A 13,211-nucleotide genomic window follows, 5' to 3' on the forward strand; every position below is an offset into this window, starting at 1 on the left:
AAAACTGGGACTAAGTTCTGGTAGAGCATTGAAACAAAATTCTGACCACCTTCAGTGGGAAGAGCTGGGAAAATAACTTGGGAGTTAAGAGAGGATTGAACTAGCATCAGTCTGATAAATCTGAGATAATTGGAGTAATTGGGAAGGAGTTCTGCGTGCTTCCAGAGGAAAGCAGAGACTTTGCTAAAGAATCTTTCTGCTTACCATTTATTGATTTTAATTGGAATCCGAATTGAAGCTGTAAACATTCTTCTGGCATCTAATCAACCATCAATCAGTAAAGGAGTTGGAAACCACTCTTCTTCTCGTGGTGTGTTTATTGGATGCATAGACTTTGATGGTTATCGGTGCTTTACACAAGGGACGGAAGGGGCTTATTGCAAAAAGGAACCGGGTATAAGAACGATTGTTGGTGCCCAGACTGGAATCCTGGGACTCAGAAAGTAAAGCCGTCTGGTGGGGTGAAGGAGAGCCTGTGAGTCAAGGAAGGAGAGTTGTGCACAAAGGGTCCATCTCGTTGTTGTGTGCCCCTCGGGGCAAGTAAAAGGATCCGTCCCGCCCAGGGTTTACAAACTTATAAGAATATACCTTTGTATTGGGATAAGTTTATTAAGGTAGTCCCAATAAAACGGTATTCTCTTGTATTGTATATTTTTGTCTTTGTCGGCCTTTATCTCAATGCATTCAAATAGGCTAACATGGCAACCACACTACTTCATCCTGTTACTATCAGAAAGGATGGCGCAGAAGGTAATCTCAATAGGTTTATCCTTTATGGGTTGGTGGGGCAGGAAGAGACTGGGAGCACATGCAGACACTCCTTAACGTCTAGAGCTTTCACGCTGTGGGAAGACTAGAAAGGGAACCCCTGCCTGTTGTACGCAGATGTGCAAACAGAGCAGTCATGCCGGGGGAGGGGTGAGAGGTGTGCACCTGAGCCTTAGTGCAGAAGAAGGCAAAGCTCGAGACTCCTGCGCTGCAGCCTGAGCCACGGGACCAGATCGGAAAATCCTTTTTTTTTTTTTTGTAATAACCAATCAGTGTACATGGGATTTATTGAAGGTTTTCTTGTTTTGCGTATTTACTTACTTTGATTTGTAATCCGCCTTTCAGAGAGTGCACAAAGCAGTGAACAAGCCAAAAAATAAATAAATAAAACAATTTGCAACTGCTTGTTTTATATACAGTAATTGTAGTTTAGTTGAATGTAGAAATAAGTGTACCACTTTTTAAAGACCAGAATTTGCATAGCACTCGGAACAGAGGCATTTCACTTAACTACTCATCTCTGAATTTAAACATGCTGGAGGCAGATATAGAGGGCAGTGATAGGAACTGGGTTGAGTGGTTAGGTAGCAGGCTTGGGGTGGGCGGGAGCCCGTGTTGGGCTGAAATTGGGAATTTCTGTGATCTCATTCCCCAAAGGGGTGGAAAACCAAAGAAGAAGAGAACTTGGTGGCCCAATTGCTCCTTACCTGCCGTCTCTATTTGCGATATGAGACCGATATCCGAAGAGCACTAAGCGCTCAAATTTAAGTGCCCAAACATGGTTTTTAAATTTCGTCTCCTAACTTTAACTTTCGGTGCCTTAACCTGAAACCCCCTAAAGTTAGTCCAGGTATAAGGACATCAAGGTTAAGTAACTAAATTAAGATGCCTGGCGAGGGAAATTGTCATTGAGTCCCTAAATTTGTTCACCTGCCCTGGCTTCACCCCCTTTTTTTTTTTTTTTAGGAAACTATAATTAGGCACCTCGTGATTTCAGGTGCCTCCATTTAGATACTCAAGAGGTGGCAAATTTTTTAATTCAAGAGTCTACGCAGCCAACTCTTCCAGTTACACCTTTTGAATATCAAGCTCTTAAGAATTATATTTTTCTGCTTTGTTGGCACGATTCCTGTTGGTAGAAAAGAGCATACATTAACAGTTATGGATATATATTTTTTAATATAAATAAAATAGCTGTCCAAGTGGGCAAGAGAGTCCTGATTACAGACGATGATCTCTAGCCTTGCCCAATATTTGGGTGTATGCTCATGATGGGGAAATATCAGGGGAAATAAAATTCCTGAGTTTAGCCAGGATTTTTGACTGCATTGAAGATTGCAATCTTGCCCTTTTCTATTGTATTCTGAAAGCTAGTACTGCATTTTCAGGACAGCCTTTTTTTTTTTTGCAAGTCGAGAGAGAGAGCCTTATTGGTTATAGGGAAAATTAAAGGGACTGTCTCACACATCTTGGCCAGATATCTTTCTGTACTTCATAATTTGTGCCACTCATTTCAGTCACTTGTGAGGGCGTTACTCTGTGATGGTACAGGGTCATTATTCTGTGGTGCTACAAGGTCATTGCCATATGATAGTAAATAGTAATATATTGAAAGACTATAGATAAAGAACAAAATGGCCCATCCAGTCTGCCCAGTAATTTTTTATTATTTTTTTTTTAGGTAGTAGCAACTGCTGCTCCACGCAGGCTTACCCCCAAGCAAAAATGTAAAATTTAGGGGTAATAGAACAGTTACCCTATTTCTTCATTTCCATTCTCTAGCCAGCAGGAAATCCTCTGTGTTGGCTCAGCGCCCTTTTGAATTCCACTATCGTTCTTGTCTTCACCACCTCTTCCAGGAGGGCATTCCATGCATCCACCACCCTTTTCGTGAAGAAATATTTCCTGACAGTGTTCCTGAGGCTTCCCCCCCCCCCCCCCCCACCTTTGGAGTTTCATATCGTGACCCCTAGCTTTCTTGCCATCAGAAAAGATTTAATTTTTGTGTATCATTAATTCCTTTCAGGTATTTGAAGGTCTATGTCTTATCTCTGGGTCTCCTCTCTCTCCCAGGGTATACATATTAAAGATGCTACTAGGCCGTCACCCTGTGGTGGTGTGGGAGTGTTACTCTTCGATGTTACAAGGGCATTATTCTGTGATGTTGGGAGAGAAATACTTTCTGAAACTATGAGGTCATTATTCTGGGAGGGCATTGGTTTCTGTGTGATGCTATAAGGACATTGCTCTGTGAAACTGTGGCAGTGGCTATATCAGTGCTGTCAAGGCTTATTCCATTGTAAATCTGAACACCTAGCTGTAACTTTTATCTCAATTGCTGTTTTGTTGTCTTTAAATTGATGTAATCCGCCCTGAAGCTATTCATGGTAAAAGGTAGAATATGAAATGTCTATAAATAAATAAGTAAATAAAAAAAAATCCTTCCTTCCCTGCTGAATTAGCGGCTCTTTCTGTTCCAGGGTGTGAACGGCATGTCTGTGGATGAGAAGACTGAATCCCCCATGTACGTTTATGAGTCGACAGTGCATTGCACCAATATTCTCCTGTGCCTCAACGACCAGCGGAAGCAGGATATCCTGTGCGATGTGACCTTGCTGGTGGAGGGGAAGGAGTTTCGAGGCCACCGAGCCGTGCTCGCCGCCTGCAGCGAGTACTTCTGGCAAGCGCTGCTTGGCCAAACGGATCACGACCTGGTGGTGAGCCTGCCAGAGGAGGTAAAGTCACTGTCATATTATCGAAACTTTTGTTTGCTGCTCCCACAGTTAAAAAGTCAATGGGGAGACTAGGAGGAGTCAGTGGAGCGCCACAGGTTTACAAGTTCTCTCAGTTTTGGGGTTTTTTTTAGATTTATATTCCGCTTTTTGCACTTTTTTCAGCACTTCAAAGTGGATTACATTCAGGTACTGTAGGTATTTCCCTATCCCCAGAGGGCTTACAATCTAAGGGCCTCATTTTCTAAAGTATCGCAGGCCTGCGATACTTTAGGTAATGAGGGGCGGGGGGCAGAAACGGGGGGCGATCGCTGCCGGTTTCGCACCCAATAGTGCCACCATAGAAGGTGTAGCTATTGGGCGTGAAATAGGACGCAAAAAGGCCCTTACCTTTTCGTCGTCCGCGGCGTCTTCACGGAGTCGGCCCCGGTGACCCCGATGGGTCCCTTATCGCGTGCGATCCGTCTGGTAAATGACCCCCTAAGTTTGTACCTGAGGCAATGGAGGGTAAAGTGACTTGCCCAAGGTCACAAGGACTCGAACGCTGGTCTCCTGGTTCGTAGCCCACTGCTCTAACCACTAGGCTACTCCTCCACTCCAGTTCTAATCTGGGTCAGGTCAGTAGCGGCCTGAAGCCATTTCCACCTGAGTGCTGTCTGGTGACTTATGGGAAATGAGTTGATGGTCCCCGTGGGCAGACATCCACATCTCTAAACAAAGCATCATCACGGGTGTGCCGTAATTGGCCTCACCTTGTCAGACAGGCGTGAAGAGTGAATTAACTTCTCCTGGGAGGAGGTGGTCCCTTCAAAAGCAGCGTTGAGGCACCATTGATGGGGCAGTGTGGGGGAAAGCTTGTGTTGCTGCCGTCACCCGTGGTGTTTCTGCTGTATGGATACATGGATGCGCATTAATGTAACATCAGTATGGAGCAAAACTGTAGAGACGCTACCAAAGAACAGGATAGTGCGGTAACTTGAAGCAAATAGACTACAGGGCCTTGACAACATAATTTCACAGGGGGAAGATCTTATCAGGCAGGTTGGATTAAGTTCTTTGCTGAGATGACAAAATTTGCAGATCAGGGAAGAGCACTGGATGCGGCCTGTCTAGAATTCAGTAGGGCTTTTACACAGAAATGTGATGGCAAGGAAAAAAAAAACCCACTGCTTGCCTAGGCTGTCCATCCAGACCAAATGCTCTGCTCTCCAATCCCTACCACTCCCTCAGAGATCCGCTGTGCTTGTCCCATGCTTTCTTGAATTCAGATACTGTCCTCGACGCCACCACTTCCACTGGGAGGCTGTTCCATGCATCCACCACCCTCTCTCTAAAGAAATGTTTCTTTAGATTACTTCTGAGTCTACCCCTATCCTCTTCATCCAGTGTCCCCTCAAAAAAGCTCCCCCCCCTTTTGCATTGATACCATGTCCCTATCATATCTCCTTATCCTGTCTTTCCTCTAGGGTATATGTGTTTAGATCTTTAACTCTGTCCCCATATGCTTTAGAATGGAGATAACTGATCATTTTAGTAGCCACTCTCTGAACCGAGTCCCAACTGGTTTATATCCTTATGAAGATGCAATCTCCAGAGCTGTACACAGTATTCCTGTACACAGTATATCCAGGAGTAAAGTCACTTCCCTTTTTTCTACTAACAGTTCCTCACACTATGCATCTTTCTGACTTTTGCTGTTGCCTTATCCTTCTGGCCACTTTGACCTCATTTGATATGATCTCCCCCAGATTCCACTCTTGTTCTGTGTATAAGAGAATTTCATCCCCTACTGTACCACTGCTTTGGGGTTTTGCAGCACAGATGAAGGACTCTGCGTTTTTGTTTAGCATGAAATCTTAGCTGCCAGACTCTAGACTACTGTTCCACATAGAAGATTGGTAGGAAAACTGGTCAGTACAGGACTAAGGCAGGAAGTAGATAACTGGGTGAGGAACTGGTTGACCAACTTGCAGGCCGATGCAATAAAGTGCGTTCAGCTGAATGCACGGTTTTTACCCACATGGGTGCACATTTGGTGCAGGTAAACATTACTGCCAATTCAGGAAGGAATTTTTCTTGCACAAAAATGTGCATTTCAAAATGTGTGCCCAGCTTAGTGCCCTCACATGGAAATCCCGTGCAAATGAGGGCATTAAGTATTCCCTCCCAATGCAGAGAGGTGCGTTGGCTGAGTGCACAGCGCTAGAAACTTTGCTCTTGGTCAGAGGTGGAGTAAACTTTCTAACTCTGGATCCGCCACCAGGGCTCCACCGCTCCCTGCAAAGACAAGCGATGGTGGCAGCTCGGACAGTGCGTTTATGTTTTTAAGCCTAACCACGACAGCCGGCTAGGAGCACAAGAAAAGATGGGCTCCTAAATTGGGAACATGAAACGATGGGCTCCTCTATGCGCTCTCCCGTTCTGCCCCCTCCCCTCCCGAGTTGAAAGGTGCGTGCAGCCTGTGCTGACCTCAGATAGTGACTCTGTGTACGCACATTTTAACCCCCTGATGCATTAGCATCTGCAGCGGAGATTAAAACGAAATGTAACCTGTGCATTAAAACTGCGCCCTGAAATTCAGCGCATGGGCTCTTAACAGACAGGTTATAGCAAGGGCCTGAGAGCGTGGTAGTCCGTGGAGTCCATCCTGGTGTGAAGGGACCAGAGTGATAGCTCGGCACTCGGTGCTGACGCCAGTTCTTTTCAACACGTTTATCTGTGACATTGCAGAGGGACTTTGAGAGAGAAAGGTGTCTGTCTGCAGGTGACACAGAAAACTAACAGGGTACACAAACATCTGTAGGGGGTAGAAGAATGAAGTGGAACCTGAGGAAATTGGAAAGGATGCTCATGGGTTTAGAAGCTGTGCTTCATGCACAAAAGTGTAAAATTGTGCACTTACAAAACAGAAATCCTCCAAGGAGGACATGAACTGGGATCTGCCAAGCAGGAAAGGATCTGGGAGTAATCAACTCAGGGAAATCTAGCGCTGTGCTCCAGGGAAAAAGGAGGTAGTATTATCCCTGTATAGGTCACTAGGGACTTTGAAATGATGGAAGCAGTTCAGAGAAGGACTACCAAAAGTGACACAGGGCCTGCAACACAAAGCCTGCACCGGGATGCTGAAAGTATGCTTACCGAAAGACAAACAGGCCGATTCAGTAAACTGCACGGGAGAGCCAGCGCTCCGAGGCGAGCACCCGCTCTTCCAATGCACGCACAGGCCACTCTCCTGGGCATGTGATTCAGTATGCAAATGAGGGTCCGTGGTAAAAACGAGGCGCTAGGGACACTAGCGCGTCCCTAATGCCTCCTTATTGGCAGAAGCGGCGGCTGTCAGCGGGTTTGACAGCCGACGCTTAATTTTACCGGCGTCAGTTGTCGAGCCCGCTGACAGCCACGGGTTTGGAACACTGACGCCGGCAAAATGGAGCGTCTGTTTTCCAACCCGCGGGCAGATTATTTTTTTTTAAGATTTTTTATTTTTTTTTTATTTTTGGGGCCTCCGACTTAATATCGCTATGATATTAAGTCGGAGGGTGTACAGAAAAGCAGTTTTTTCTGCTTTTCTGTACACTTACCTGGTGCCGGCCGAAATTAACTCCTGCCTTTGGGCAGGCGCTAATTTCTGAAAGTAAAATGTGCGTCTTGGCTGCACATTTTACTTTCTGTATCAAGCAGGACTAATAGGTTCATCGACATGCATTTGCATGTTGAGCACGCTATTAGTTTTGGGGGGGGTTGGATACGCGTTTTCCATGCGCTATTACCCCTTACTGTATAAGGGGTAATAATAGCGCGTCAAAAACACGCGTCCAAACGGGGGCTAACGGTGCGCTCGGCCTGAGCACACCGTACTGATAGTTAGTTGGCTTCAGTAAAGTGGAAGGAGGCATTTTCCATGGAGAGAAAAATTCAAGGGTCAAGGGGGTAATGATAAGAAGTTGGAGGGAGGAAGGCTCAGAGGGAATACTTCCTTATTGAGAGGGTGGCGCATCTCTAGAACAGCCCAGCAGCTGAGATAGAAGCCATGAGAGGATTTAAATCTGCTTGGGACAGAGTCAGAGCACAGTGGTAAGAGCGGGCAGGGGGCCTGGCAGATAGCAGAAATGGAAGGGGGAGGCTGAGTGTTGGAGTATTTTAGAACACTGTATGCTAAATCATATGAAATTAGTAGAGAGGCAAAAAGAGGAGAAGACAAAAGCAAAATGTGCACAGAGCCAGCGGCATGGCTGCATCACTAATAACAATAATTTGAATATTTTTCGCACGCCTTTTCAGTAATGCTCAAGGTGGCTTATAGAAATCAGGTACACAATAGGCCCTTGTCCCAAAGAGCTTACAATCTTAAGTGGGCACCCGAGGTAATGAGAGATATAGTGACTTGTCCAAGGCTTTAAGGAATATCAGCAAAGAACCTGAGATTTGAGGCCTGGTTTTATCCTGGTTCTCAGCCCAGTGCTCCAACCATTGGGGGTGGCTCCTCATTGAAGAAGAGGATGCACGGCTGTCTAACATGAAATTAAAAGTATAAAGAAGTAACATTGGTGATCCCCTATTTGCTGTTTGATTTGGATTTGTGTGGGGATTTTTTTGCTCTTTTTTCGGTTTAACATGAAATTGTAACAGGGCTCTGATATATTCTTAGGAAGGAAATGGGGCAGAGAGGAGGTGGACAGACATCTACAATGTTACTGTGTTATAAATGCAGTCATTATAATAGATAAATCTGTATTAATATGTATTAATAAATGTGTATTAATGCCATCAATGCACACAGCATTGTAGCTAGTTTTAGAAATGCACAAAAAATACGCAAGATAAATGCAATGCAAAGCATCAGACAGCAAAAAGAGAAACGGGCGTTGGTAGAGCCATAGTGCCACAAGCTGGAGCCCTAAGCTTAAGACGGTGGTAATGTAAGGCGGCTGTGAACATTCTGTGCCCCTTTCCTCCCGCCCCCTCCCCACGGGGGAAATCCCTGTAACCAACCTGACCCTTGGCCTGCCAACCAGTCAGCAAACCTCTCAGCATCTTGTTCAGGGCTTGCCATGTATCTCAAACACGAAGCTAAACAAAAGCAAATGTCATATTGGCGTACAGCAAACGTCTGCTGAATAATAATCAACTTCAGGAAGGAAAAAAAACGCTGAACAAGCCAAAGGACCAGTGCATTCAGAAGGAAGAACCAAGTGGGACAAAGAAAAAAAAAAAACAACAAACTTTAAATTGTATTCAGCTAATCGTTGCTGGACTAGAATCCGGCGGTGAGTGTAACCACTACAGAAGAGAAGCTTTGACAGCGTGCCTCCTGGTCTGGCCTCTCCCATCACATGTTTTAGCTGTGCCCAACTTGTTAAGACAGAGATAAAACAGGGACATCCTCCTGCGACTGAACTGGCCTCGCCACCGTAATTGATTGGGAGACAAACAGCAGCTGCCGCTCTCTTGTAGTGACATGTGCCATGAAGCTGGTAATAAGACGCACGTACAATGTACATTCACCAGCATAATGGTAAAGCTCCCACATGTTCAACTAGATCTGATGGTATTCTTAATGCAGCGCTGCTAACACACTGCAAATGCAGGATTTCATCTGCCTACCATTGCTGTTAGGATTGTGATCCCTGCTCTGTGCAGGGATGCCCAAGGTTGCCCAAGGTTCTGCGTCACAAAGAACTCCCCATCAGTGTTCAGTAGTGTGCCAGAGACTGCCGACACCTTTCTTCTCTCCAGGCATGTTCCAGCTGTCCTGCAGTTTAAACTTTGTGGGCGTGGTGGCTCCTGCAAACTACAGAGCCCCCCACAGAGTTTAAACTGCAGGATGACTGGGAGCATGCCTGGTGACACCTGGTGGCCAGATTGCATAGTTCCAGAAGATGGCCTGGTGCATGGGCCCTGACCCAGGACCGTCACTTCAGTAAATGAACTAAAACGAGTTGGGAGGAGATATAAAACGAGGAAAAAAATCCCTGGGTAGTTACCAGTGACAGGAGGGCTCAAGGTGCCAGATCCCAGCCTTGGTTTGGATTGAGCAGGAGGAAACTGCCACCACCTTCCCCTTCCTCTGCCCAATAAAAAGAAGCTCTGGGTAACAGGTTTTTTGCATTACGGTCCTCCACCGTCACTTTAATGAGCGAGAATATGAGGCTCTGAGATAAAAACTGGAGAATCTGGAACATTCTAACAGCTGAAGTGAAAGAGGCTATTTTAGCCAAAAAAAGCTTCCTTCAAAAATTGGAAGAAGGATCCATCTAAAGAAAATAGGGAAAAGCATAAGCATTGGCAAGTTAAATGTAAAACATTGAAAAGAGAGAATTTGAAAAGAAGCTGACTGTAGGAGAGGCAAAAATCCCATAATAAAAACTTTAAAAAATATATCCGAAGCAGAAAGCCTATGAGGGAATCTGTTGGACAGTTAGATGATTGAGGGGTTAAAGGTGCACTTAGGGAAGATAAGGCCATCGCGGAAAGACTAAATTAATTTTTTGCTTTGGTGTTTATTGATGAAGATGTTGAGGAGATACCCGTTCCGGAGAAGGTTTTCAAGGGTAATGATTCAGGTGAACTGAACCAAATCATGGTGAACCTGCAAGATGTAGTAGGCCAGATTGACAAACTGAAGAGTAGCAAATCACCCGGACCAAATAGTAAACACCCCAAGGTTCTAAAAGAACTCGAAAATGAAATTTCAGATCTATTACTAGTAATTTCTAACCTATCATTAAAATCGGCCATTGTACCTAAAGACTGGAAGGTGGCCAATGTAACCCCCATATTTAAAAAGGGCTCCAGGGGTGATCCAGGAAACTATAGTCCAGTGAGCCTGACATTTGTTTGCAGAATCGGAGGTGCAGGATTTCTATAGGGGGTTTATTCTATTCTGTATCGTTTAGGGTGAATGATAGATCTCTCTCATATAAAAAGATTTATTGAATGATGCTATCGGGTAATTAGTCTTCATCTTCTTGTCATTTGCTATGTTACTAATGATGGGTGGCAATAACCGTCGTGCATAGATGTGGAAGGTTATCGCCAGCAATATTTTACTCGGCCATCTCTAAGCGTTCAGAATTTCACAGTTGAGAGTTGGAGTGAGAGAAAGAACCAGACCAGGTGGGGGCAACGGAGGAATGAGATGGGGGAGCAGGATGAAAAATGATTTGAGAGAGATGGAGAGGAGAGAAAAGGGGCATAAAAGAAAGAGACAGATGGAAAGAGACGTGGAGAAGAAATAAGTCATAGAAATGAGAAGCAGGAAAGGAAGCAGGAGAAGACAAGACATTTATGCCTCTGTGCAACTATCTTGATAAATGCAATCTTGGTGATACATGAGTTAGTCACCAGCCGAATTGCTACTGCAACTCTTGGTTTAACGGCATCTTACGATACGGTCTGAAGTGTCTCCGGCTTCTGCAGAATGCGGCCGCTAGAATCTTGGTAAGAGCCAAAGCAACAAAGCACATAACACCAATACTATACCAGCTTCACTGGCTCCCAGTCAAAAGCAGGAAACCATTCAAAAACCTCTGCTTCATCTACAAGTGCGAGGGCAAACAATCCCCTGAGTATCTCTCTCAACTTTTTCTTTTCCCCCTACACTCCTACTAGAGAACGCCGATCCTCCCAGGCGTCTCTTCTCTCCTCCCCTCCTCCAGCGTCAGCTAGACTTACCCTGCACAAACTATCGTGCCTTCAGGTATGCTCCAAAAATCTGGAACAAGGTGCTGCTAGCCCCTATGCCTCGAATCTTTCCTCACTTTCAGCGAAAAAGCTAAGGCATAGTCTGTGGCCACACACCTTCCCTTAGCGTCCCCTCGGCAAGAATCACTCAGTCTCTCCGACCCATCTACCTGAACCGTTAAAAGTTATACACCCTGGCCTTGCAGTGCTATTGTGAATGACTTTCAATCAATGGTCTGCAACTGCCGAGTTAAAACTTGCTTTTGAATCCGCCTTAAGGCCACTTGTGGAAAAAGGCAGAATATGAAATGGCTATAAGTAAATAAATAATAAGCAAATAAGATCCCAGAGGAGACTAGCAACAGCATGATGAGGAAACACAAGATAAACAAGAATTTCATCAGAGGCTGCTGAAAAAATATGGCACTAGCTGAGGGAAGGCTGCTCAGTAAAGATATAGGGGAGGCAGCACACAGCAGAGGCTCATTGACAATAGTAGCACACCCTTGCACGTCTCCGCAAAACAACACAGAGGGAGCATTGCACGGCAAGTCTGGTTTTGTTTTTTTTTTACAAAGAGGCCCAATGACCTAAACTGCAGTAACATCAGCCGTTAACGCTCATTCATGTAGTGTTCAGTGCACGCGTGAACCAATGTTAATGAGATGCAAGTGAGGCCGGCATTAACGCAGATGGTCAGGAACACGCAGTGATACTGGACGGTAATGCAAAAAGTTAATTACACCTCCCTGGTTAGGGTGCTCAGTACTGTTTGTGTTCTGGTTTCCTGGTTAGTTCTGTTCATATATTTATTATTAAATCTTGATTGTTGAATTCTCTGTTTAGTATGCCACCTTGAGTTCCTGTGAAGAGAGGACAACTTACAAAGTCAAGTAAATAGAGAAAGAAATTGTGTTTAATGCGTCCTGTGTCCCATTTTGCACATTTTAATGCATGTTACTGTTTGCTGCACTAATAGGTGGCAATGAGCTACCTAGCATACTTTTGCATCTTATTACCTCATTAGCATATATTTTGCTTGAATGCCCCTTAGTATGTGTTCTTCCCTGGGCTGACCGGATCCTCTCTGCCGCTGGTGTCAGAGGAATGGAAACGTTTTACTTCCAGTGGGGCCGATGCAATAAAATTTGCGGAAAGCGGGCACTGACCTTTCAGCGCCCGCTTTCTTAGCGAACGCATGGTGCCCGCAAGGGGGGCGCCATGCAATAAACAAATTAGGGGGGTCGTGCTAGCAAGGAGGCGCTAGGGTCACTAGCACGGCCTTAGCGCCTCCTTGATAATGCCACCCCGTGGTTACCAGCGGTCTGCCAGTTATGAATACCGATGCCGAGCATATCAGCGTCGGTCTTCAAAGCGGCCGGCAGAGGTTTTTTTCGGAGGTTTTTTCGGGGGTTTTTTATAACTTTAAAAAAAGTACAGTTTTTTCTGCTTTTCTGTACTTTTTTTCAGTGCGCTCAGCTATTAACGCCTGCTCCAGGCAGGCGTTAATAGCTGAGCGATAAACGTGCATCTGAGACGCACATTTATTTTTTGCATTTGGAGTGAATGAGTAATAGCCTCATTCACATGCATTTGCATTTGATGAGCGCTATCTCATTCACTCCGCATTGGATGCGTATTAAATAGGCGCTAATCTCCCTATTGCATTGGGGGTGGATTAGCGCCTATTTAACCCGCGTCCGACAGCGGGTTAAACAGTGCGCACGGCTGAGCACACTGAATTGCATCGGCCCCAGTGTAATTTATTATTTGGTCGACCACCTATTAATAAATCAGAATGGGGGGAACAATAAAATGATGTACATAATTAAAATAGCAATAATTCCATAAAAATAATGCAGTAAGAAGCCATAACACGTAATTAAAAAGGTGACTGCTGCCAGTGGACTCACGGCTCGAACGTGCAAACTATTCACATAATGCCTCGAAATTCCCATTTTTCCCAGTCCATATTTTCCCTTTCAAAATGTCGTTTCCCTTCCCCCCCCCCCCACCCCTCTTTTCAAT

The 13,211-nt window shown here is 45.1% G+C and overlaps 1 protein-coding gene across 1 annotated transcript in view; it reads left to right on the forward strand.

Moving 5' to 3' along the window:
* Positions 1–13,211, forward strand: part of BACH2 (BTB domain and CNC homolog 2) — a 439,685-nt gene that overhangs the window by 336,234 nt on the left and 90,240 nt on the right. Inside the window, exon 3 of the mRNA XM_029595411.1 lies at positions 3,249–3,503. Within this exon, the coding sequence (XP_029451271.1) occupies positions 3,249–3,503 (255 nt within the window). The remainder of the gene's footprint in view (positions 1–3,248; positions 3,504–13,211) is intronic.

The sequence above is a fragment of the Rhinatrema bivittatum genome, chromosome 3 (assembly GCF_901001135.1).
Source record: "Rhinatrema bivittatum chromosome 3, aRhiBiv1.1, whole genome shotgun sequence".
Classification (NCBI taxonomy): domain Eukaryota; kingdom Metazoa; phylum Chordata; class Amphibia; order Gymnophiona; family Rhinatrematidae; genus Rhinatrema; species Rhinatrema bivittatum.